At 39.4% G+C, this 26,448-nt stretch overlaps 1 protein-coding gene across 1 annotated transcript; it reads left to right on the top strand.

Annotated features, from left to right (window-relative positions):
- Nucleotides 1-513: 513 nt before the first annotated feature.
- LOC110937283 lies at nucleotides 514-25,812 on the top strand. Its single transcript, XM_022179682.2, has 5 exons — nucleotides 514-566; nucleotides 12,152-12,204; nucleotides 25,075-25,197; nucleotides 25,306-25,467; nucleotides 25,597-25,812. Exons 1-5 carry the CDS (start codon nucleotides 548-550, stop codon nucleotides 25,693-25,695), a joined length of 456 nt encoding a protein of 151 aa, XP_022035374.2. The 5' UTR covers nucleotides 514-547; the 3' UTR covers nucleotides 25,696-25,812.
- The last annotated feature ends 636 nt before the right edge of the window (nucleotides 25,813-26,448 follow it).

Here is a 26,448-nt window from a genome sequence, read left to right as displayed (position 1 = left end):
AGCACATGCATAATGGTGGGATGCGAGTGGCTATCCCACCCACCCATGTAATTCGTATATGTACGTGGATGAATGCTTGAAACCTAATTCGATGAAATGTGACATAGAGATACACGACTGTGTAATGTGAAAACTAATGTAAACATGTGTAGTTTGTAGTATATCTATCATAAGCATAACTACATAAATTTTTTAGTTTTAGCAAACATACTAAATGAAAGGGCCAGAGGGATAATTAATAGATAAATAGAGTGTAAAAAGGAGGGGTTAAAATACAAAATTTCACATGAACCAGCATTATAAATGAAACCTAATTCTCGATTTTATTATTCAGCGCCGCTTGTCGGTAAACCCTAGTTCACCACTGCCGCTTCAGACGCATCTTCTGCCTCCACTTGCCGATCCTAGACAGACGAATGGTTAGTTATCTTTAATTCTTGGTTTATATTGTTAATAATTATATGACTGACTGACTGATTCCGGATGCTGCAGGGAACTGAAGAATGCGGGTTAATTTATCTTGATAGCATGGTGATTGTTCATAGGAATGAGATCTGCGAATGCAGGTAACTAACCCAAAAAATGACATTTCTGATTAACCTTTTTTAAATATCTACAGTTGTTTTTTGTATTGGAATCCTTATTTGATCGATGAATAAACCTGAAAACATGTGTTTTTGTATTGGAATCCTTCTAACAAGTAACATTTTAATTAAATAGCAATGCACAAAGATTTAAAATGCTCCGTAATTATCTTACAAAGATCTTTTGATTTTTGATGTAATTTTGTCAGTAATTTCTTGTTTATTTTTCGTTTGTAGACGGTAATCTAGGGTTTATGCTGTTTAATTGTCAAGAATCATAAATTGTTATTGTTTAATCAATCAAATGTGCATTTTTTCTAATATTCTTTTTGTGTTTTTCTCTTCGGTTCTGTAGGTCCCTCTCGGAGGATGACGAACCTAAACCTTGTTATACAAACCCACTAGCGTGTGCGGAATCCAAGCTAGCAAGCAAACCGAGATGAAACAAGTATAAACACAAACACACAAAGGTTCACCGATTAACACCACTTGTATTAATACGAATGAAGGTTCCGGTTACAAGCACAATGTTTACAAATCAGTTTTGCAAACTCTCAAGGTGTGTGTTTCGGACAGAATGCTCTCAACTATCTCTCGGGTGTTTCTGTCTCTAATTGTCTAAAAAAAACACAACACACTGCATGGGTATATATATACCCAGCCCAGCATGTGGTTCCGAAGGATCCGATATATATCACCAAGGATCATCTATCGAAGTTAATCTCCTCGAAAGATCAGGAATGCTGATCGAAAGATTACCTTTCGATCAGAAAGCTGTCGAAGGATCTATACATACCTCGAAGGATAGTATATCCTTCGAGGTCCATCTCCATCGAAGCATCATCTTTCGAGATCATCGAAGGATATTTTATATCCTTCGATCCTCAACCTTCGAGCCAGACAAGATACATATTTCTAACTGTTTGGCCAAGTCAAACTAGGAGGACAGTTGACTTGGTCAAACTTACATGACTAACAAGGACATCGTTTATAACGTGACCGAATACAGACAAAGTACAGACACAAGTGCACCAACAAACTCCCCCTTGGCTGTAGCTTTGTCTTGATCTTCGATGTTTGCAGATTTGTCTTGACCTTGATCTTCATGTCTTCAAGACTCTGATGTCCTTTCAAGTCTTCAATGTCGGAGGATCTTCAAAGTCTTCACGTCTTGAAAGCAGAGAGTGTATCAACAAACTACCCGTATCATGTAGGAAGTGTGTTGACAAACTCCCCCTTAACATAAGCTCCCCCTTGAGTTATGCTCGTGAAAAACTTGATCTTTATGAAGTGAGATCCTTGTGGTGTTGATGATGGTCCGAGGCAACTCGATCATCTTCATCTTTTGAGTGCCTTCACGTCGTATCTTCATTCCAAAGCTTGTCATCGACCATGTTCTCCTAGCCTTTAGAATCTGCACATGCAAGAAATCTAAACGGTAATGAGAACAACTGCTTGGAATAGTTAGCATAAACAAATGACACACGAATGACCATGTCGCTATCAAACACCGTCCGACAGTTTGAAAGTTTAATAAATTTCTCAATTTTAGATTTAACTTTCAAAACATGCAAATTCCGACCGTTTATGAAGATTTAGTCAATTCGGTTTTCGTTCAGGTTTCAGGTAACGAAGACTCGAGCTTCAACATCGTACGATCGAAAATAAAGTAGAAATAAAATCTTTTTGGCTTTTATAAAGTTTATATTAAAACTCACCTAAAATCTTTTTGGTATTTTTGAATAAATTAAAAGACAACAATTTTAATATCCTTTGAGTGTTATCAAACGACATCACCGCTAATGTCGTGCTGATATGCACCAAACGACGAAACTGTTTAAAATAATACAATAAAAGTTAAGCAGTAAATAAATATATACAGACATTCTTTTTGCAAGTTTCGAGAGTAAGAGAATCATATCAGTGAACGGTCATGCCAAAACACTCTTGTTGTTCAGTTAGTTAACATTAAGATAAGCATCCTATAACAATTATCGGTATTGTTGTCCACTTAAGCTCAACTTATCAGATGTAATCATGGCGAGGGGATACGTTAAGGTATGATTTATACTTACTGACCGGTGTTCATCCACATCACGACACATTCCCGTATCAAGGTATGCACGAGAATTCATCTTACCGGTGAGTATACTGATTATCATCTGTTTGACCGTATATGATGTGAGATACTCACTTATTTTGATTTGAAAACAAGCCCTATGTGATATAATCACTTATTGATGAGGAACTTGATTTTCATATGCATGAGGGCACAGGAGCAAGTCCATGAACAGGTCAGTACTTTCGTACAGCAGAGAGACGAACTTGACTCCCGGAGAAATGTGATATTATATCACTTATTTGTTTCGACATGTGATTGTTTATCACTTATTGAGGTCGAATGCAGTATGTATTATGTACACGTATGTATAGTATCATGGAAGATCTAGACTTGCGTCCCTGTTATTTTTCGGTAAAAGATACAACCATGATACCCAGATGATAAGCAGCATAAAGACCGAATATCTCAGAACCTCGGCAATCTATCAAACGAAATTTCGGTACTAAGACCATATGCCAATGAATGGTTCCCACCTGATCTTCAGTCGATTTAAGTTTATATCACCCTGCACACTTTAAAATGATTGTGAGCCTACCGATACATCTTATATAGAGCTGCTTATCGTTTTTCATTTAAGGTTTAAAGAGGTTTGAATAGACCGCTGATGTACTATCATTTTCTCTTTTGCTCGCCAGGAAACTCATTTTTGTTTTTCTATTGTTTTTGTGTTTTTGAAATTTTTCGATGTTTTTTTTTTCGATTTTTTTGGATTTACTCCCCCTAAAATCAAAAAAACTAAGATAAATTTAAAAGACACAAAGATATATACAAAAATGATTTTCCGATGTTGGTTTACTCTTGCTTGACCTTAATGCCGTTTACCAATAATAAAAAGTCAAATCTAGATTTGTCAAAAGCTTTGGTAAAAAGGTCGGCACGTTGGTCATCGGTGTGGACCTTAACAACATCGATTAGCCTTTTCTCAAAGCAATCACATATGAAGTGATACTTAATTTCGATGTGTTTGGTCTTTGAGTGCTGCACAGGATTTCTAGTGATCTGTAATGCATGAGAATTATCAACGTAAATAGGAGTAGTTAGGAATTCAAAACCGTAGTCCCGCAATTGTTGTTGGATCCAAAGAACTTGGGAGCAACAACTTGAGGCAGCAATGTATTCAGCTTCGCATGTTGATGTAGCGACGCACGTCTGCTTCTTGCACTGCCATGTGACTAGGCGATTTCCTAAAAACTGACATCCAGCCGTTGTGGATTTGCCGTCGATTTTGCATCCGCCATGATCAGAATCACTGAATGCGACTAAGTCGAAGTTATTATCCCTAGGGTACCATAGACCGGTGTCAGGGTAACCCTTCAAATAACGAAAAATCCTTTTTACAGCTGCAAGATGTGAGGCCTTCGGGTTGACTTGATATCTGGCAAGCAGGCACGTTGGATACATTATGTCTGGCCTTGATGCTGTGAGGTACATAAGAGATCCGATCATTGCGCGATAGTATGAGGGGCTAACAGCTTCACCCTTCAAGTCTGGAGTAATTCCGTGATTTTGTGGCAGTGGGGTACCAATGGGCGTTGCATCGGACATCTGGAACCGGCTCAAGATGTCCCCAACATATTTAGTCTGATGGATGAATATCCCAGACTCAGTTTGTTGCACTTGTAGGCCCAAGAAGAAGGTCATTTCCCCCATAGCACTCATCTCGAATTTATCCTGCATAATGCGCTCGAAATTCCTACACAAGACATCGTTAGTAGAACCAAAAATAATATCATCAACGTATACCTGAACCAGAAGAAGATCTCCATCTTGTTCTTTGATGAAGAGAGTACAATCGATAAGACCTCTTCGAAAACCGTTCTCCAGCAGATAGGTAGATAAGGTTGCATACCAAGCTCATGGCGCTTGATGAAGACCATAGAGAGCTTTGTTGAGCAACCAAACCCGATCGGGATGGACAGGATCTTCAAAACCTGGAGGCTGTTCGACATATACCTCTTTTTCAACCACACCATGTAAGAATGCACTTTTCACGTCCATCTGATAAACCTTGAATCCTTTGAACGACGCATAGGCTAGAAAGATTCGAATTGCTTCGAGACGTGCAACAGGTGCATACACTTCGTTGTAGTCGATCCCTTCTATCTGACGAAAACCTTGAACGACTAAACGAGCTTTGTTCCGAATAACCACTCCACGGTCGTCTTTCTTGCATTTGAAGACCCATCGAGTGCCGATTTTCTTGTAATTCTCAGGTTTTTCAACAAGCTTCCAAACACCAAGCTTTTGAAATTGCTGCAATTCTTCCTGCATGGCTTCAACCCAAGCACTGTCTTTCAACGCTTCTTTCCATGATTTTGGTTCTTCTTGTGACACGTAACACGCGAAGGACCAGTCATTTTGTTGACCAGACTCTTAGCTGAATACAAACCAGCATTCCGGTTGTTTCTCAGCTGATTACGCGTCTGCACACCGCGATGGACATCTCCTATAATATTCTGCTGGGGGTGGGTATCATGAATCCTCATTTCAGGATTTTCTGGCACACGTGCATTGATACCCAAATTGGTAAGATTAAGATCAACAACCAACTCCACACCAGGAATGTGGGTAGAGGTGGATGCATTCCCTTCAGCAGTGTCTACATTCTGCATATGAGGTGTATCACCAGAGGCACCTTGAACAGGAGCAGCTGGAGCCGAAGATCCTTGAGCTGCATCATGATATTCATCATCTTCAGAAGAATCATTATAATCAGCAGCATCTTCATAAACCTCATTTTGAACCATATTGTTGACAGACGAAGAAGCTTGAGGGTCAACAACAATAGGTCTAACCAAAGGCGAGACAGCAGCGTTGTCACTTTCCAACAGCATCCTAGCCGCTGCTGATTCTTCGTAAAAGGTTGGCAGATTGAAGGAGTCAAATAGTCCATCATAATCGAACATCCACGGATCACCCGGAGCCCTAACAGGACTCGTGTACCTTTGAACCCTCACTTCGCTCCAAAGCTCAATCTTTTTGGTAGCCAGATTCCAAACACGAAAATTCGGAGTAGCATATCCAAGGAAGAAACCCTCGATAGCTCTTGCTCCAAACTTTCCATCCGGCTCAATCATAGTACATGGAGCACCAAACGGTTCTAGGTAAGAAAGATCCGGTTTCCTTTTCTGAAGAAGTTCGAAGCAAGTCTTGCCATGTCTCTTTACTGTAAGAACTCTGTTTAACGTGTAGCATGCAGCCGATACAGCCTCCCCCCAGAATTGAATAGGGAGTTCCGACTCTACTAACATTGTTCTTGCAGTTTCAATAATCGTCCGATTCTTCCTTTCCACGACACCATTTTGTTGTGGAGTATAACGAGAACTGTACTCATTAAGAATGCCTTTAGAAGTACAAAACTCATCCATAACTTGATTCTTGAATTCGGTTCCATTGTCGCTTCGGATCCTCTTCACTTTCAACGAATAGAGATTCTCCAACATTGTAAGAAGATCCTTGAGGATGCCAGGAGTTTGACTCTTGTGTGCCATGAAGGATACCCAAGAAAATCTAGAATAATCATCGGTAACAACTAGACAATAAGCATCTCCGAACGTTGTCTTGTGCTTCATAGGTCCAAAAAGGTCCATATGAAGACGTTCGAGAGGCATGCTGACAGTGTTGATTTTCTTCAAAGGGTGAGACTTCTTTGTTTGCTTCCCTTTTTTTGCACGAGACACAGATATCTTGTAAATGAAAACTTCTCACAGGCACACCATTCACAAGATTATTTTTCACCAAATGGTTCATCTTTCTCAAGTGAATGTGTCCCATTCTTCTGTGCCAAGATATAGACTCCTTTTCCGTGGCTTTTGAGACAAAGCAAGTGACTTGTGCAGATGTTGTAATCGCCTGGCTCATGTCGAGAATATAAAGATCATTAACTCTCGGAGCCGATAAGAGAATCCATTCTTGTGGAATCTTGAATCCAGGTTTCAGCACATAGCAGCCGGCATCATCAAAATGCACGGTGAATTTTTTATCGCAGATTTGCGACACACTGAGAAGATTATGATCAATTTGCTTCACATAATTGATCTTATCAAAGCACACGATGCCATTGGAGATACTTCCCTCTCCAGTGATGAATCCGCCTTTGTCTCCCGCAAAAGCAACATACCCTCCTCTAATGTTTCTCACGTCGTATAGGAGCCGTAAGTCGCCAGTCATGTGCCTGGATGCTACACTATCAACAATCCAATGACTATTAATAGTTCCTCCTAGAACATCCTGCACATGTCATTTAAAATCATCAGTTGAGAATGGGGACCCAAGCCTTGGTGGTCTTGGGTCGTCCCTGAGCATCACGAAACGTGATATCGATCTCTTGATGGTTTTCAAGAACAACTGCTCCCCCTGAATTGTCACCCGACTTAGGTAACCAAGTTCGTTTTTGCCTACCAGTTTTTGAAGATTCTGGTTTTACAGATTGTGACACACTTGGTTCCCTTTGAACTGTTTTAACTTCAGATTTTAAAGCTTTTTCAACAGTTTTCATGTTCTTACGTCGTTGTTTAGTTTCTTGTTCTTTTACAGTTCGTTTATCATGTTTAGGTGAAACTGACCGACGTTGAAGATGAACTGTTTCAGGTGGAGCTTTCTCAACAAATTTACTCTTTGGAGCATTTGGGCAGTTTCTGATGATGTGCCCAATTTCTCCACATTTAAAACATGTTCTCCTTTCAACAAATTTTGGAGAACTTGATTGACCACAAGATGTCGAACTCGTGGAACCCGAGGTACTAGCCTTTTCATCACACCCATTTGTGCGTTGAGTGTAATTGTTATCACTGTTACGTTTTAAGATTGTCACTTGTTTTACAAAATCCGTGTTAGATTTGTTCTCAAAAGTTTCAATCTTATCAGTACCCTTGGATGACACGAACTTGACATCTTTTGCTTTCTTTTGAAATCGAGCTCCTTTTGTTTCAGACTTCATCTGAGAGACTTTATGTTTTTGAGCTCGTTTTACTGGTTGTTTACCATTAGAAGCAGTAGGTTGTTGAGTGGTTGAAGATCTTTGGTTACCAAACTGTTTTCTAATCTCAGCCTTAGGAATTGGATCACATTGTGTTACCACAATTCCCGGAAGTGTTTTTCCCAAAAATTTGTTTGTGTTGTCTTCAAAGACTTTGTCAATTAAAGATTTATTTACATTTTTAATTGGGAAAACATGATCTGAGTAGATTTTATTATCTCCAACCAATGTATACAACACGTTACTGCTTTTAACAGTAGACACACATGTCTTATCAACTTTGACAGGATCAATCACTTGCTTCTTAACAGATGGGACATCAGGAGTATCAGGATCACAAAGAATGTGATTCTCTCGTGGAATAACTACTCCTTTCATCTTGTTAAGTGATTTATCCTGTTCACCTACATCCACTTCTGATTCATCATCCGATGTCTCATAGTCCTCGATAATTGGAGGACTTTGCTTCATGGATGATGAGGTTTCTTGTTGCTCAGAAGATGTGTTTGAAGAATTGTCCGGTTTGAACCCTAGGCCAGTAGCAAATTCCTCAACATCAAGAGGCACACTGGGTTCATACCGAGGCATTTCCTCCTCATCAGGCATCTTGGTATAATTGTTCATAAGGGGGGCGGACATTTCTTATACCCTATGCCTTTCTGATTTCCCTTCGGTTGCTGAACATCGATGATGTGATCAAGCACAAATTGGGAGTTAGAATAACTTTCCAATTTTTGTTTGATCGCATCATGCTCGCATTGGGCAATGGCTAATTGCTTCTTAGTTTCTTCCACAATGTTAATATATTCATTTATACTTACTTGCTTGTGGTAAACTAATTTGTTAACCTCGGACACATTTTTCTTTAATGTTTCTATTACAGATTTAAATTCTTTTTCATTCCGAGTTAAAGCCATGTTCGCCTCTTTGCATTTCGACAGTTCAATAACCAAATTCTGATTATGACTATGAAGCTTTTCTGATTCAAGCTTCATATCAGCACATGATTTACAAACACTAGGAGCAGGAGGTTCAGAAATTACCTGACTAGAAGAGGCTGAACCGTTTGCCATAAAGGCAGTTTGAAAAGAAAAAGCTCCATCTTCAGAAAATAACTTCTCCATTTCCTTTGATGCAGTAGCCGCCTTCCTAATCAGAATTGATTTCTGACATTTAAGCTCATCAGCTTCATTCAGTAGATCTTGAATATCATCACCTCCTTCCTCCTTCACATCAGACTCTGAGTGATTATCCCCAGAAACAGAGCCTTCTTCATCAGAACTTCCAGAATAACCAGAACTGTCATCACTTCCAGAGGACTCTTCTTTATGAACATGCTCGATGATCTTTGCATAACAAGCTGTTCCACTTCTCTGATCATCTTCACCAAACTGCACTGACCAGTCACATCCCTCATCAGCTTGAACAGCCAGAGCCCTATTGGGATTTGAAGTTCCAGGCTGGCCCTGATTGTTATTAACTGCCACCATCCTCCTCTCACGGTTTTCTTGCTGGGCATTCACATTTGTAGTACTCGTCTGGTTTATGAAAGGGTTGTGATTGCCATGTTTTGTTGGTAGAGTGCACTCACGTTTGAAGTGCCCTTTATTACCACAGTTGAAGCATGTAACGGCGTTGATATCAAACCCATACTTCGTATCTTTCTTTCCTTCCAACGAAGTTCTACCAGTACGAGCCATAAAGTCTTTGGCTCTTCTAACCGCACTTGCAAAAGCCCACTTAATATCCATCAACTCCATTTCTTCCTTGTCGATCTGTTGATAATCTTCATTGGTCATGTTGATGTTTCCAAGCTGACCTGCTACCAAACCACAGTAAGCACTGACCATTGTATTAATAATTTCCACGTGCTCCTTAGCAACTTCAATGCTGAGGTGTGAAAGGTTTGAATTATCGACTCGGATTGTGTTAGGATTTTGAGGTTGAGGATTGCTTGTATAGTGAGCCTGCTGTTGTTGTTGTGGAGGTTGGACTTGTGGCTGTGTTGGGACAGGAATGTAAGACCTTGGATCAAAAGCCGGAGCAGCAGTTGATTGAGGAAACGGAAGAGAACTTGTGTTGGACACAAATGCAGTTTGCAGTTTAGGTTGCTGTTGCTGAGCTGCAGCGGATCTTGCCAAAGCATCGAAGCCTGGAAGGTACATCTCTGTATTCTGAGGAGCGGGAGCACGCTTTGCTTTTCTGATTTCTTCATCATTTTTATGTTCCAGCTTCTGAATGAACTCATAGATGTTAACCGTGTCTAGAGTTCTAGTGTGCTTCAACAACTCAATAAAAGAACTCCATTTTGGAGGTAAAGCATCAGCAAACCTATTCACCATGTCTTGTTGAGTAGATACAACCCCATAAGCACACATTTCACTAATCAGATGATAGAACCGTGTTGTCATATCATTTAGAGTTTCGTTTTCCAAAAATTGAAACGATTCAAACTCTTTCTTCAACAAATCATGACGAGACTTTCGAGTAGCTGCATTGCCTTCTCCTCTAGCAACTAAGGCATCCCACAATGTTTTTGTGGTCTTGCAGTAGGAGAACTGATGATAGATATCTTTGTTGAGTGCTTGTGTAAGTGTAGCAAATGCCTTTTTCTCCAATTCATAAGCCTTCTTGTCGTTTTCGAGCATGTTGGCATAACCTTCTGAAGTGGAAGCAGCAACCTCGAGATTAGCATTGAATGCATTGATGAAACACGTCCAAAGATCGGTGCTTTGCCCTTGAACATACGTGTGAAAGCGGTTTTTCCATGATGGAAAGTCGTTCATATGATTCAACTTTGGTGGACGATTGTTGCTGCCCGTTTCGCTTTCACTAATCAAAAGGTTTTGAATGCTTTGACTTTGATTGGATACCAAAGCCCATTGACTTGGGCTGATTGATGGCGGAGGAAACATACTTTTTGCCCAAGCTGCAGCAGAAGTTAGTTCTTGACTAGATTGGGAGTCCAAACTCCAATCCCAAGGACTTGTACAACTCATTTTGATGAATACCAATTGAAAACCTTCACAAACACAAACTGTTAAATTCAAACAGACAAGAATAAAAAGATCAAGACTTGTTCGAAGGATCAAGACTTGTTCGAATGATCAACAGTGTTCGAACGATCACTGTTGAGTTTCGAGCAAAGACTTCGAAAGACTTCGAAAGATTCACAGTATGAAAGATCCTTATCTTTCGAGCAATTATTTCGAAAGATTCACAATTTGAAAGATCCTTATCTTTCGAATAACTATCTCCCTGGATCGAAGGATAGATCTCTGACTTCGAAGGATGGGTCGAAAGATGATTATCTATCGAGCCTTCCTTGATCGAAAGATGATCTTTCGACTTCGAAGGATATCCTTCGATCACACTGACACAACTGACAAAAGGTGACAGGTTGGTGAGAAAGGTGATTGGTTGGTGTACCAACTTTCGGCAGAAGGGATGTTCTGCACACGACTTTTCACCAACTTTTTGACTTTCAAATAAAATTTCCCAAAGTGGCAAACCTTATCCAGAAGGTCCGGTCACCGGAACACACCGGAGATATGGCCGGAAAACACCAAGTTACTTAAAAACAGATTTTTAAGTTACCCAACCCAACCTTGAACACTCCCGAAAGGTTTAGAACTCGTTTTTCAGTTTAAAAATGCAAGAAAACCACCAAAAACGGGTGCTAAACCAAGTATCCAAACACACCAAGAACTTGAACAAACCAGGTTTTAAACAAGGTAAAGAGCCACGGCTCTGATACCACTTGTAGGTCCCTCTCGGAGGATGACGAACCTAAACCTTGTTATACAAACCCACTAGCGAGTGCGGAATCCAAGCTAGCAAGCAAACCGAGATGAAACAAGTATAAACACAAACACACAAAGGTTCACCGATTAACACCACTTGTATTAATACGAATGAAGGTTCCGGTTACAAGCACAATGTTTACAAATCAGTTTTGCAAACTCTCAAGGTGTGTGTTTCGGACAGAATGCTCTCAACTATCTCTCGGGTGTTTCTGTCTCTAAGTGTCTAAAAAAAACACAACACACTGCATGGGTATATATATACCCAGCCCAGCATGTCTGTTCCGAAGGATCCGATAGATATCACCAAGGATCATCTATCGAAGTTAATCTCCTCGAAAGATCAGGAATGCTGATCGAAAGATTACCTTTCGATCAGAAAGCTGTCGAAGGATCTATACATACCTCGAAGGATAGTATATCCTTCGAGGTCCATCTCCATCGAAGCATCATCTTTCGAGATCATCGAAGGATATAAAATATCCTTCGATCCTCAACCTTCGAGCCAGACAAGATACATATTTCTAACTGTTTGGCCAAGTCAAACTAGGAGGACAGTTGACTTGGTCAAACTTACATGACTAACAAGGACATCGTTTATAACGTGACCGAATACAGACAAAGTACAGACACAAGTGCACCAACAGGTTCTACTAATAAAAAGATAAAATGGTGGCTAAAAAGGTGGTGGAACTATGCTGGAAAGAGGTTACACCGGTGAGTAATGTTTTTATTAGTTTGTTTATCGATTAATGGATTTTATTTTTTTCATCTTCAATAAAAGAAGAGAGTCATGAAGTACAGTTTTGAATAAGATATGTTTTTTTTTTATTTTTATAAAAAACCATGGTATAAATTTGCGTGACAATTACTTACTGGGTTAAAACTAGGAATGTTCATAGTTCGGTTATAAACCATGAAAGACCACAAGTGCAAACTGGTCATCAGTTTGGTTTTATAGATCGGTTTTGTTATTTCATATTATATTTAATAATGTATTTGTATTTTATCTTAAGTTTAGTTATAATGGTATGTATTTTCTCTTAAGCTTTGAATGCTACACAACTTTTAAAACTTTGTTTAGCTATTTCAGATTAACCTTTTATTCTGGTTATTTTGGATGGACAACCTTTTCTAAACATCTAATTTTTTGGCAACCTATTTTATGTTTGTATTAAGAAAAAAACGAACAACTTGATTAAATTTGGACAACTTCAATTTTTGCACTTTTATTTTATATACTATTCATTTTAAATAAAGGGCCAATAAAGCCTAAACTATAAAACTAAACTGGAACCACACCGTTAGTAATGGTTCTGTTAAAAATGTCAAGGTTTTTGTTTTTGAAATTAAAAACCGTTACTAGTAGTTTAAACAATAAGCCGTCGGCATGTGAACACGGAGACACATGGACAACAATTAAATAATAAGATTTCGGGTTGCATAATATAGCCCATTTATCAAACATGTAAAGCCGGGCACGATTGGGTTTATAGAATAGCCCATTTATCAAACATGTAATACCGGAATGATCGGGTTAATAAAAAGGTTGACCTGTTAATTGCTTAATTTTAGAGGTTTTTTTATAAAGTTTATGGTTATATATTGAGAGGTTATTTAAAAAAGTATTTATTTCCAAAGTTTGACTTTTAGATTTTTAATTTTTCATCTGGCCATTTGGGTATTCGGTTTGCCTTAATAGTCTGTTGTTTTTTTTTTCATTTTTTATGTTAATTTTCAAATTTATATTTGGTTTACCTATTAATTTAGGAAATTGATTGTCTATTTAAGCCAAACCAATCAACCAAAGCATCATTATTCAATCATCCAAGTCTACCAAACTCATTTCTATATAGAATATATATGTTATACCATAAAAAGGCTCAATACGTCCAAATATGAAACCAAATCAAAAGCTAAGCAAGTAACGGTTCGATATGATGTAGGTCCCTCTCGGAGGATGAGGTTCAACCTTAACCTTGTTATACTAACCCACTAGCAAGTGCGGAATCATAGCTAGTGAGCAAACCGGGATGAAACAAGCACAAACACAAACACACAAGATTCACCGATTAACACCACTTGTATTAATGCGAATGAAAGGTTCCGGTTACAAGCACAATGTTTACAAATCAGTTTTGCAAACCCTCTAATGTGTGTGTGTGTTCCTGGACAGAATGCTCTCAATCTCTCGAGTGTATCTTTCTGTCACTTGTGTCTCTAACTAATGAACACACATTGCATGGGTATATATACACCCAACATAGGTTGTCTTGACCGAAGGATCCGATAGATGGTCGAAGGATCATCTATCGATGTCAAAGCCATCGAAGGATTCACAAGCACCTCGAAGGATGGTGTATCCTTCGAGGTCTATTAGTTTCCATCGAAGCATATCTTTCGTGGTCATCGTAGGATTTACACTATCCTTCGATGCCTTATCCTTCGACATAGACAACCATATACAAACTGTTTTGCCAAGCCAAACCAGGAGGATGGTTGACTTGGTCAAACTTACATGACTACTAAGGACATCGTTTACATCGTGACTGAATACAGACAAAGTACAGACACAAGTGCACCAACAAACTCCCCCTTGGCTGTAGCTTTGTCTCGATCTTCTTCGATGTTTGCAGATTTGTCTCGATCTTGATCATCTTTGATCTTCATGTCTTCAAAACTCTGATGTCCTTTCAAGTCTTCAATGTCGGAGGATCTTTAAAGTCTTCACGTCTTGAAAGTAGAGAGTGTATCAACAAACTACCCGTATCATGTAGGAAGTGTGTTGACAAACTCCCCCTTTAACATAAGCTCCCCCTTGAGTTATGCTCGTGAATGACTTGATCTTCAAAGCTTAAGATCCTTGTGGTGTTGATGATGGTCAGCGGCAGCTCGAACATCTTCATCATCTGAGTGCCTTCACGTCATGTCTTTATTCCGAAGCTTGTCATCGACCATGTTCTCCTAGCCTTTAGGATCTGCACATGCAAGAAATCTAAACGCGTAATGAGAACAACTGCTTGGAATATAGTTAGCATAAACAAATGACACACGTATGACCATGTCACAATCAAACACCGTCCGACAGTTTGAAAGTTTAATAAATTTCTCAATTTTAGATTTAACTTTCAAAACTTGCAAATTTTGACCGTTTATGAAGATTTAGTCAATTCGGTTTTCGTTCAGGTTTCAGGTAACGAAGACTCGAGTTCCAACATCGTACGATCGAAAATAAAGCAGAAATAAAATCTTTTTGGTATTTTTGAATTTTTCAAATGTAAAGACTGAAAGCAGTAAATAAATATATACAGACATTCTTTTTGCGAGTTTCGAGGGTAAGAGAATCATATCAGTGTACGGTCATGCCAAACGCTCCTGTTGTTCAGTTAGTTAACATTAAGATAAGCATCCTATAACAATTATCGGTATTGTTGTCCACTTAAGCTCAACTTATCAGATGTAATCATGTTTAGGAGATACGTTAAGGTATAATTTATACTTACCGACCGGTGTTCATCCACATCACGACACATTCCCGTATCAAGGTATGCACGAGAATTCATCTTACCGGTGAGTATACCGATTATCATCTGTTTGACCGTATATGATGTGAGATTCTCACTTATTTTGATTTGAAAACAAGCCCTATGTGATATAATCACTTATTGATGAGGAACTGGATTTTCATATGCATGAGGGCACAGGAGCAAGTCCGTGAACACGTCAGTACTTTCGTACAGCAGAGAGACGACGAACTTGACTCCCGGATAAATGTGATATTTTATCACTTATTTGATATGGACATGTGATTGTTTATCACTTATTGAGGTCGAATGCAGTATGCAGTATGTAATATGTACACGTATGTATAGTATCATGGAAGATCTAGACTTGCGTCCCCGTTATTTTTCGGTAAAAGATACAACCATGATACCCAGATGATAAGCAGCATAAAGACCGAATATCTGAGAACCTCGGCAATCTATCAAACGAAATTTCGGTACTAAGACCATATGCCAATGAATGGTTCCCACCTGGTCTTCAGTCGATTTAAGTTTATATCACCCTGCACACTTTAAAATGATTGTGAGCCTACCGATACATCTTATATAGAGCTGCTTATCGTTTTTCATTTAAGGTTTAAAGAGGTTTGGATAGACCACTGATGTACTATCATTTTCTCTTTTGCTCGCCAGGAAACTCATTTTTGTTTTTCTATTGTTTTTGTGTTTTTGAAATTTTTCGATGTTTTTGGATTTTCAGATTTTTGGATTTTTGGATTTACTCCCCCTAAAATCAAGAAACTAAGATAAATTTAAAACACAAAGATATTTACAAAAATGATTTTCCGATGTTGGTTTTACTCTTGCTTGACCTTAATGCCGTTTACAAATAATAAAAAGTCAAATCTTGATTTTTAAACGCTTTGGTAAAAAGGTCGGCACGTTGGTCATCGGTGTGGACCTTAACAACATCGATTAGCCTTTTCTCAAAGCAATCACGTATGAAGTGATATTTGATTTCCATGTGTTTGGTCTTTGAATACTGCACAGGATTTCTAGTGATCTGTAAAGCAGCAGAATTATCAACGTAAATAGGAGTAGTTAGGAATTCAAAACCGTAGTCCCGCAATTGTTGTTGGATCCAAAGAACTTGGGAGCAACAACTTGAGGCAGCAATGTATTCAGCTTCGCATGTTGATGTAGCGACGCACGTCTGCTTCTTGCACTGCCATGTGACTAGGCGATTTCCTAAAAACTGACATCCAGCCGTTGTGGATTTGCCGTCGATTTTGCATCCGCCATGATCAGAATCACTGAATGCGACTAAGTCAAAGTTATTATCCCTAGGGTACCATAGACCGGTGTCAGGGTAACCCTTCAAATAACGAAAAATCCTTTTTACAGCTGCAAGATGTGAGGCCTTCGGGTTGACTTGATATCTGGCAAGCAGGCACGTTGGGTACATTATGTCTGGCCTTGATGCTGTGAGGTACATAAGAGATCCGATCATTGCGCGATAGTATGAGGGGCTAGCAGCTTCACCCTTCAAGTCTGGAGTAATTCCGTGATTTTGTGGCAGTGGGGTACCAATGGGCGTTGCATCGGACATCTGGAACCGGCTCAAGATGTCACCAACATATTTAGTCTGATGGATGAAAATCCCAGACTCAGTTTGTTGCACTTGTAGGCCCAAGAAGAAGGTCATTTCCCCCATAGCACTCATCTTGAATTTATCCTGCATAATGCGCTCGAAATTCCTACACAAAACATCATTAGTAGAACCAAAAATAATATCATCAACATATACCTGTACCAGAAGAAGATCTCCATCTTGTTCTTTGATGAAGAGAGTACAATCGATAAGACCTCTTCGAAAACCGTTCTCCAGCAGATAGGTGGATAAGGTTGCATACCAAGCTCGTGGTGCTTGATGAAGACCATAGAGAGCTTTGTTGAGTAACCAAACCCGATCGGGATGGATAGGATCTTCAAAACCTGGAGGCTGTTCGACGTACACCTCTTCTTCAACCACACCATGTAAGAATGCACTTTTGACGTCCATCTGATAAACCTTGAATCCTTTGAATGAGGCATAAGCCAGAAAGATCCGAATAGCTTCCAGACGTGCAACAGGTGCATAGACTTCATTATAGTCGATTCCTTCTATCTGACGAAAACCTTGAACGACTAAACGTGCTTTGTTCCGAATAACCACTCCACGGTCGTCTTTCTTGCATTTGAAGACCCATCGAGTGCCAATTTTCTTGCAGTTCTCAGGTCTTTCAACAAGCTTCCAAACACCAAGCTTTTGAAATTGCTGCAATTCTTCCTGCATGGCTTCAACCCAAGCACTGTCTTTCAACGCTTCTTTCCACGATTTTGGTTCTTCTTGTGACACGTAACACGCGAAGGACCAGTCATTTTGTTGACCAGATTCTCTTATAGCTGAATACAAACCAGCGTTCCGGTTGTTTCTCAGCTGATTACGCGTCTGCACACCGCGATGGACATCTCCTATAATATTTTGCTGGGGGTGGGTATCATGAATCCTCATTTCAGGATTTTCTGGCACACGAGCATTGATACCCAAATTGTTAAGATTAAGATCAACAACCAACTCCACAACAGGAATGTGTGTAGAGGTGGATGCATTCCCTTCAGCAGTGTCTACATTCTGCATATGAGGTGTATCAACAGAGGCACCTTGAACAGGAGCAACTGGAGCCGAAGATCCTTCAGCTGCGTCATGATATTCATCATCTTCAGAAGATTCATTATAATCAGCAGCATCTTCATAAACCTCATTTTAAACCATATTGTTGACAGACGAAGAAGCTTGGGGGTCAACAACAATAGGTCTAACCAAAGGCGAGACAGCAGCGTTGTCACTTTCCAACAACATCCTAGCCGCTGCTGATTCTTCGTCAAAGGTTGGCAGATTGAAGGAGTCAAATAGCCAACATCCACGGATCACCCGGAGCCCTAACAGGACTCGTGTACCTTTGAACCCTCACTTCACTCCATAGCTCAATCTTTTTGGTAGCCAGATTCCAAACACGAAAATTCGGAGTAGCATATCCAAGGAAGAAACCCTCGATAGCTCTTGCTCCAAACTTTCCATCCGGCTCAATCATAGTACATGGAGCACCAAACGGTTCTAGGTAAGAAAGATCCCGTTTCCTTTTCTGAAGGAGTTCGAAGCAAGTCTTGCCATGTCTCTTTACTGTAAGAACTCTGTTTAACGTGTAGCATGCAGCCGATACAGCCTCCCCCCAGAATTGAATAGGGAGTTCCGACTCTACTAACATTGTTCTTGCAGTTTCAATAATCGTCCGATTCTTCCTTTCCACGACACCATTTTGTTGTGGAGTATAACGAGAACTGTACTCATTAAGAATGCCTTTAGAAGTACAAAACTCATCCATAACTTGATTCTTGAATTCGGTTCCATTGTCGCTTCGGATCCTCTTCACTTTCAACGAATAGAGATTCTCCAACATTGTAAGAAGATCCTTGAGGATGCCAGGAGTTTGACTCTTGTGTGCCATGAAGGATACCCAAGAAAATCTAGAATAATCATCAGTAACAACTAGACAATAAGCATCTCCGAACGTTGTCTTGTGCTTCATAGGTCCAAAAAGGTCCATATGAAGACGTTCGAGAGGCATGCTGACAGTGTTGATTTTCTTCAAAGGGTGAGACTTCTTTGTTTGCTTCCCTTTTTTTGCACGAGACACAGATATCTTGTAAATGAAAACTTCTCACAGGCACACCATTCACAAGATTATTTTTCACCAAATGGTTCATCTTTCTCAAGTGAATGTGTCCCATTCTTCTGTGCCAAGATATAGACTCCTTTTCCGTGGCTTTTGAGACAAAGCAAGTGACTTGTGCAGATGTTGTAATCACTTGGCTCATGTCGAGAATATAAAGATCATTAACTCTCGGAGCCGATAAGAGAATCCATTCTTGTGGAATTTTGAATCCAGGTTTCAGCACGTAGCAGCCGGCATCATCAAAATGCACAGAGAATTTTTTATCGCAGATTTGCGATACACTGAGAAGATTATGATCAATTTGCTTAACATAATTGATCTTATCGAAGCACACCATACCATTTGAGATACTTCCCTCTCCAGTGATGAATCCTCCTTTGTCTCCCGCAAAAGCAACATACCCTCCTCTAATGTTTCTCACGTCGTATAGGAGCCGTAAGTCGCCAGTCATGTGCCTGGATGCTCCACTATCAACAATCCAGTGGCTGTTAATAGTTCCTCCTAGAACATCCTGCACATGTCATTTAAAAACATCAGTTGAGAATGGGGACCCAAGCCTTAGTGGTCTTGGGTCGTCCCTGAGCATCACGAAACGTGATATCAATCTCTTGATGGTTTTCAAGAACAACTGCTCCCCCTGAATTGTCACCCGACTTAGGTAACCAAGTTCGTTTTTGCCTACCAGTTTTTGAAGATTCTGGTTTTACAGGTTGTGACACACCTGGTTCCCTTTGAACTGTTTTAACTTCAGATTTTAAAGCTTTTTCAACAGTTTTCATGTTCTTACATCGTTGTTTAGTTTCTTGTTCTTTTACAGTTCGTTTATCATGTTTAGGTGAAACTGACCGACGTTGAGGATGAATTGTTTCAGGTGGAGCTTTCTCAACAAATTTATTCTTTGGAGCATTTGGGCAGTTTTTGATGATGTGCCCAATTTCTCCACATTTAAAACATGTTCTCCTTTCAACAAATTTAGGAGAACTTGATTGACCACAAGATGTCGAACTCGTGGAACCCGAGGTACTGGCCCTTTCATCACACCCATTTGTGCGTTGAGTGTAATTGTTATCACTGTTACGTTTTAAGATTGTGACTTGTTTTACAAAATCAGTGTTAGATTTGTTCTCAAAAGTTTCAATCTTATCAGTACCCTTGGATGACACGAACTTGACATCTTTTGCTTTCTTTTGAAATCGAGCTCCTTTTGTTTCAGACTTTATCTGAGAAACTTTATGCTTTTGAGCTCGTTTGACTGGTTGTTTACCATTAGAAGCACTAGGTTGTTGAGTGGTTGAAGATTTTTGATTACCAAACTGTTTTCTAATCTCAGCCTTAGGAATTGGATCACATTGTGTTACAACAATTCCCGGAAGTGTTTTTCCCAAAAACTTGTTTGTGTTGTCTTCAAAGACTTTATCAATCAAAGATTGATTTACATTTTTAATTGGAAAAACGTGATCTGAGTAGATTTTATTATCTCCAACCAATGTATACAACGCATTACTGCTTTTAACAGTAGACACACATGTCTTATCAACTTTGACAGGATCAATCACTTGCTTCTTAACAGATGGGACATCAGGAGTATCAGGATCACAAAGAATGTGATTCTCTCGTGGAATAACTACTCCTTTCATCTTGTTAAGTGATTTATCCTGATCACCTACATCCACTTCTGATTCATCATCCGATGTCTCATAGTCCTCGATAATTGGAGGACTTTGCTTCATGGATGATGAAGTTTCTTGTTCCTTAGAGGATGTGTTTGAAGAATTGTCCGGTTTGAACCCTAGGCCAGTAGCAAATTCCTCAACATCAAGAGGCACACTGGGTTCATACCGAGGCATTTCCTCCTCATCAGGCATCTTGGTATAGTTGTTCATCAAGGGGGGCGGACATTTCTTATACCCTATGCCTTTCTGATTTCCCTTCGGTTGTTGAACATCGATGATGTGATCAAGCACAAATTGGGAGTTAGAATAACTTTCCAATTTTTGTTTGATCGCATCATGCTCGCATTGGGCAATGGCTAATTGCTTCTTAGTTTCTTCCACAATGTTAATATATTCATTTATACTTACTTGCTTGTGGTAAACTACTTTGTTAACCTCGGACACATTTTTCTTTAATGTTTCTATTACAGATTTAAATTCTTTTTCATTCCGAGTTAAAGCCATGTTCGCCTCTTTGCATTTCGACAGTTCAATAACCAAATTCTGATTATGACTATGAAGCTTTTCTGATTCAAGCTTCATATCAGCACATGATTTACAAACACTAGGAGCAGGAGGTTCAGAATTTACCTGACTAGAAGAGGCTGAAAAGTTTGCCATAAAGGCAGTTTGAAAAGAAAAAGCTCCATCTTCAGAAAATAACTTCTCCATTTCCTTTGATGCAGTATCCGCCTTCCTAATCAGAATTGATTGCTGACATTTAAGCTCATTAGCTTCATTCAGTAGATCTTGAATATCATCACCTCCTTCCTCCTTCACATCAGGCTCAGACTGATTATCCCCAGAAATAGAGCCTTCTTCATCAGAACTACCAGAATAACCAGAATTGTCATCACTTCCAGAGGACTCTTCTTTATGAACATGCTCGATGATTTTTGCATAACAAGCTGTTCCACTTCTCTGATCATCTTCACCAAACTGCACTGACCAGTCACATCCCTCATCAGCTTGAACAGCCAATGCCCGATTTGGATTTGAAGTTCCAGGCTGGCCCTGATTGTTATTAACTGCCACCATCCTCCTTTCACGGTTTTCTTGCTGGGCATTCACATTTGTAGTACTCGTCTGGTTTCTGAAAGGGTTGTGATTGCCTTGTTTTGTTGGTCGAGTGCACTCTCGTTTGAAGTGCCCTTTATTACCACAATTGAAGCATGTAACGGCATTAATATCAAACCCATGCTTCGTATCTTCCTTTCCTTCCAACGAAGTTCTACCAGTATGAGCCATGAAGTCTTTGGCCCTTCTAACTGCACTTGCAAAAGCCCACTTAATATCCATCAACTCCATTTCTTCCTTGTCGATATGTTGATAATCTTCATTGGTCATGTTGATGTTTCCAAGCTGACCTGCTACCAAACCACAGTAAGCACTGACCATTGTATTGATAATTTCCATATGCTCCTTAGCAACTTCAATGCTGAGGTGTGAAAGGTTTGAATTATCAACTCGGATTGTGTTAGGGTTTTGTGGTTGAGGATTGTTTGTATAGTGAGCCTGCTGTTGTTGTTGTGGAGGTTGGACTTGTGGCTGTGTTGGGATGGGAATGTAAGACCTTGGATCAAAAGCCGGAGCAGCAGTTGATTGAGGAAACGGAAGAGAACTTGTGTTAGACAAAAATGCAGTTTGCAGTTTAGGTTGCTGAGCTGCAGCGGATCTTGCCAAAACATCGAAGCCTGGAAGGTACATTTCTGTATTCTGAGGAGCGGGAGCTCGCTTTGCCTTCCTGATTTCTTCATCATTTTTATGTTCTAGCTTCTGAATGAACTCATAGATGTTAACCGTGTCTAGAGTTCCAGTATGCTTCAACAACTCAATAAAAGAACTCCATTTTGGAGGTAAAGCGTCAGCAAACCTATTCACCATGTCTTGTTGAGTAGATACAACCCCATAAGCACACATTTCACTAATCAGATGATAGAACCGTGTTGTCATATCATTTAGAGTTTCGTTTTCCAAAAATTGAAACGATTCAAACTCTTTCTTCAACAAATCATGACGAGACTTTCGAGTAGCTGCATTGCCTTCTCCTCTAGCAACTAAGGCATCCCACAATGTTTTCGTGGTCTTGCAGTAGGAGAACTGATGATAGATATCTTTGTTGAGTGCTTGTGTAAGTGTAGCAAAGGCCTTTTTCTCCAATTCATAAGCCTTCTTGTCATTTTCCAGCATGTTAGCATAACCTTCTGAAGTGGACGCCGCAACCTCAAGATTAGCATTGAATGCATTGATGAAACACGTCCAAAGATCGGTGCTTTGCCCTTGAACATACGTGTGAAAGCGGTTTTTCCATGATGGAAAGTCGTTCATATGATTCAACTTTGGTGGACGATTGTTGCTGCCCGTTTCACTTTCACTAATCAAAAGATTTTGAATGCTTTGACTTTGATTGGATACCAAAGCCCATTGACTTGGACTGATTGATGGCGGTGGAAACATGCTTTTTGCCCAAGCTGCAGCAGAGGTAGCTCTTGACTAGATTGTGAGTCAATACTCCAGTCCCAAGGACTTGTACAACTCATTTTGATGAAATACAAATAGAAGACCTACACAAACACAAACTGTTACAAGTTCAAACAGACACGAATTGAAAGATACAGACTTGTTTGAAGGATCAAGACTTGTTCGAAGGATCAACAGTGTTCGAAAGATCACTGTTGAGATTCGAGCAAAGACTTCGAAAGACTTCGAAAGATTCACAATGAAAGATCCTTATCTTTTGACACTGATCTCGAAAGATTCACAATGTAAGATCCTTATCTTTCGAATAAAGATTTCGAAAGATTCACTATTGAAAGATCCTTATCTTTCGAACAATAATTTCAAAGGATTCACTATTTAAATATCCTTATCTTTCGAATATATATATATCTTTCAACTAGATTCCCTGTATCGAAGGATAATTTTCTGACTGCGAAGGATGGGTCGAAGGATGATTATCTATCGAGCCTTCCTTGGTCGAAAGATGATCTTTCGATATCGAAAGATATCCTTCGATCACTTCTGACACAGCTGACACTGATATGACAGGTTGGTGAAAAGGTGATGGGTTGGTGAAGTCAACTTTCGGCAAAAGAGTATGGACAGACCATGCCTTTTCTACCAACTTTGATTTTGAAATAAAATATTCCCAAAAAGGAAAACCTTATCCAGAAAATCCAGTCACCGGAACACACCGGAATTTGGCCGGAAATCGCCAAATTTCGTAAAAACAAGTTGTAAGTTACCCAACCCGCTTTTAAACACTCCCGGTTGGTTTAGAACACCTTTTTATGCCAAGAAATACAAGAAAACCACTAAAAACGGGAGCTAAACCAAGTGTTCAAACACACCAAGAACTTGAACAAACCCGGTTTTAAACAAGGTAAAGAGCCACGGCTCTGATACCACTTGTAGGTCCCTCTCGGAGGATGAGGTTCAACCTTAACCTTGTTATACTAACCCACTAGCAAGTGCGGAATCCTAGCTAGTGAGCAAACCGGGATGAAACAAGCACAAACACAAACACACAAGATTCACCGATTAACACCACTTGTATTAATGCGAATGAAAGGTTCCGATTACAAGCACAATGTTTACAAATCAGTTTTGCAAACCCTCTAATGTGTGTGTGTGTTCGAATGCTCTCAATCTCTCGAGCGTATCTTTCTGTCACTTGTGTCTCTAACTAACGAACACACATTGCATGGGTATATATACACCCAGCATAGGTTGTCTTGACCGAAGGATCCGATAGATGGTCGAAGGATCATCTATCGATGTCAAAGCCATCGAAGGATTCACAAGCACCTCGAAGGATGGTGTATCCTTCGAGGTCTATTAGTTTCCATCGAAGCATATCTTTCGTGGTCATCGTAGGATTTACACTATCCTTCGATGCCTTATCCTTCGACATAGACAACCATATACAAACTGTTTTGCCAAGTCAAACCAGGAGGACGGTTGACTTGGTCAAACTTACATGACTACTAAGGACATCGTTTACATCGTGACTGAATACAGACAAAGTACAGACACAAGTGCACCAACATATGCAATTATCAAAAATGGTTACCAATTGGTTTGGCTCACTGTTTTATTCAAAAACCATGGGAACATGACAATTAGTCATACAGGAATGTTTGGATTAGTGTTTCGGAACTCATTTATTTTATCATTTGACCATATTATCTATTGGTATGCTAACTCATAAGTTTCCAAACGTTTAAGCATCAATGGATCATCATATTAATTGATTGTTTGATTATGATTATTAAACTAATATCATATAATCACTTTTAAAACACAAATGCAAACTTTTCCTTATAAGTTACATCACTCACTCTTTTTACAGTCACCAATTAGGAGCAACTATAGGTAGATATATGATTTGTTTTGTGAGTTTAAAGTATGTAGGTTATACATGATCATGGTTATAGGCTAAGACAGAAAAAAAATATTTTTATTCAAAAAAATATTAATTGTTTTAGTGATGTAATTGTTAAATTTGTTTTCAAATAGTCATAGAGTTTGATTTTCAGTCCATCTAACTCATTGATGTTCAAATATTCTGACTTATAGAATACTTTTGATATGCAGCAAAATGATTTAATTTTTGCTGTCAAAAAGCTTCATATATTAAGTTCTAAGGATCTTGGCAAGCTAATAAGAGATGCCATGAATGGTATCATTAAATATACTATAAATGGATCATCTTTTGAGGTTGGTAGATTTTTTTTAATTATAATTTTAATAATTTAAATTATTTAATTATTAATAAAATTTGCTGACTGTCTATTTGTAAATGTGATAAACATCTTGATGTTTCAGATAAATGTGGAAAATCTAGGAAGACCTCTTGTCCAGCACATAATGAAAGATATTGTTTCATCACTTAAGCCAGATAAGCAGCATTTCAAATATTTGTTAAGTGGTTTAAGATTATTGCATACTCTATGGAATATTGCATCCCACCACTCAACACTTGCGCGGGTTAGTAAATTTATTTTTCAGTTTATCTATTCTCTTAATCGGTTAATACCAGCGAAATTATTGCATACTCTATGGAATATTGCATCCCACCCTTCAATTCTTATGCAAGTTTTATTTTTCTCCATGCAGAAGGCTCTGTTCTTCAAATTGAAGGAACATCTGGTGCCAAAGATGCTGAACCAGACTCTATACTTAAAGCCAGAGACTCTGGGAAGCTGCCACAACTAACTTGGGTTGAAGTTGGAAGAGGCTTGGATGATATATCAGGTCCACAATTGAGTGGGCGTGGTCATTTGGTCAAGTAACACTTCGAAAGCTGACGGGTCACCATCTACGTCAAACGGGCTGGACACGAATATCGTCCTATTCCTGATGTAGATGACGAAGCTGCTCCAAAAGATATCCCTAGGGATGAAGCAGAAAATTTGGCCCAACATAGGCCCAATGTGGAAGTGGCAGCTGTTAACTCCCAGGCTGGGATGTCAAGAAAGAGGCCAGCTAGTACCGAGGCCCATGATTCTGATAGGACATTTGTACGTATCACACCTGTTCTGGCCCTCAGGGAAGGACCTGGTAACTTGGATCCGAACAATGAATATTGTGTGGTGTTCCGGAAGCTTGAGCGTGAAGGGCACATCACGAAAGAATTTAGACGGAAACTGTTCACGTGGTTTAGTCTGAGTTCAACCGAGCGTGAACGTAGAGCAGTTAACACTTTCATCCGAACACTCGCCTTGAAAGCTTAGGTACGTAGAGCAGTTAACACTTTCATCCGAACACTCGCCTTGAAAGCTTAGGTGAACAATTGGTTGACTCATTTGGTGATATTGTGTGGTCATGAACCGATGTGTGGCTCGACAAAAATAATAACAATATGCAACTACGAGTGGTTGTGGACCTGACAATGCGGTTTGTTGACCTGGTTTTTGGACTCCCATGGATGGTGTTCTTCAAGAATCGGAAATTTTTAGTTTGGCACAG

Source organism: Helianthus annuus, chromosome 1 (assembly GCF_002127325.2).
Source record: "Helianthus annuus cultivar XRQ/B chromosome 1, HanXRQr2.0-SUNRISE, whole genome shotgun sequence".
Lineage (NCBI taxonomy): Eukaryota > Viridiplantae > Streptophyta > Magnoliopsida > Asterales > Asteraceae > Helianthus > Helianthus annuus.
This window is presented reverse-complemented; position numbering and strand designations above follow the sequence as displayed.

Excerpts from the sequence above, each read along its gene's own strand:
- LOC110937283 (XM_022179682.2), top strand. Across the intron at positions 25,198-25,305 it reads TAAATGGATCATCTTTTGAG|ATAAATGTGGAAAATCTAGG; the intron begins GTTGGTAGATTT and ends TTGATGTTTCAG. Across the intron at positions 25,468-25,596 it reads ACCACTCAACACTTGCGCGG|AAGGCTCTGTTCTTCAAATT; the intron begins GTTAGTAAATTT and ends TTCTCCATGCAG.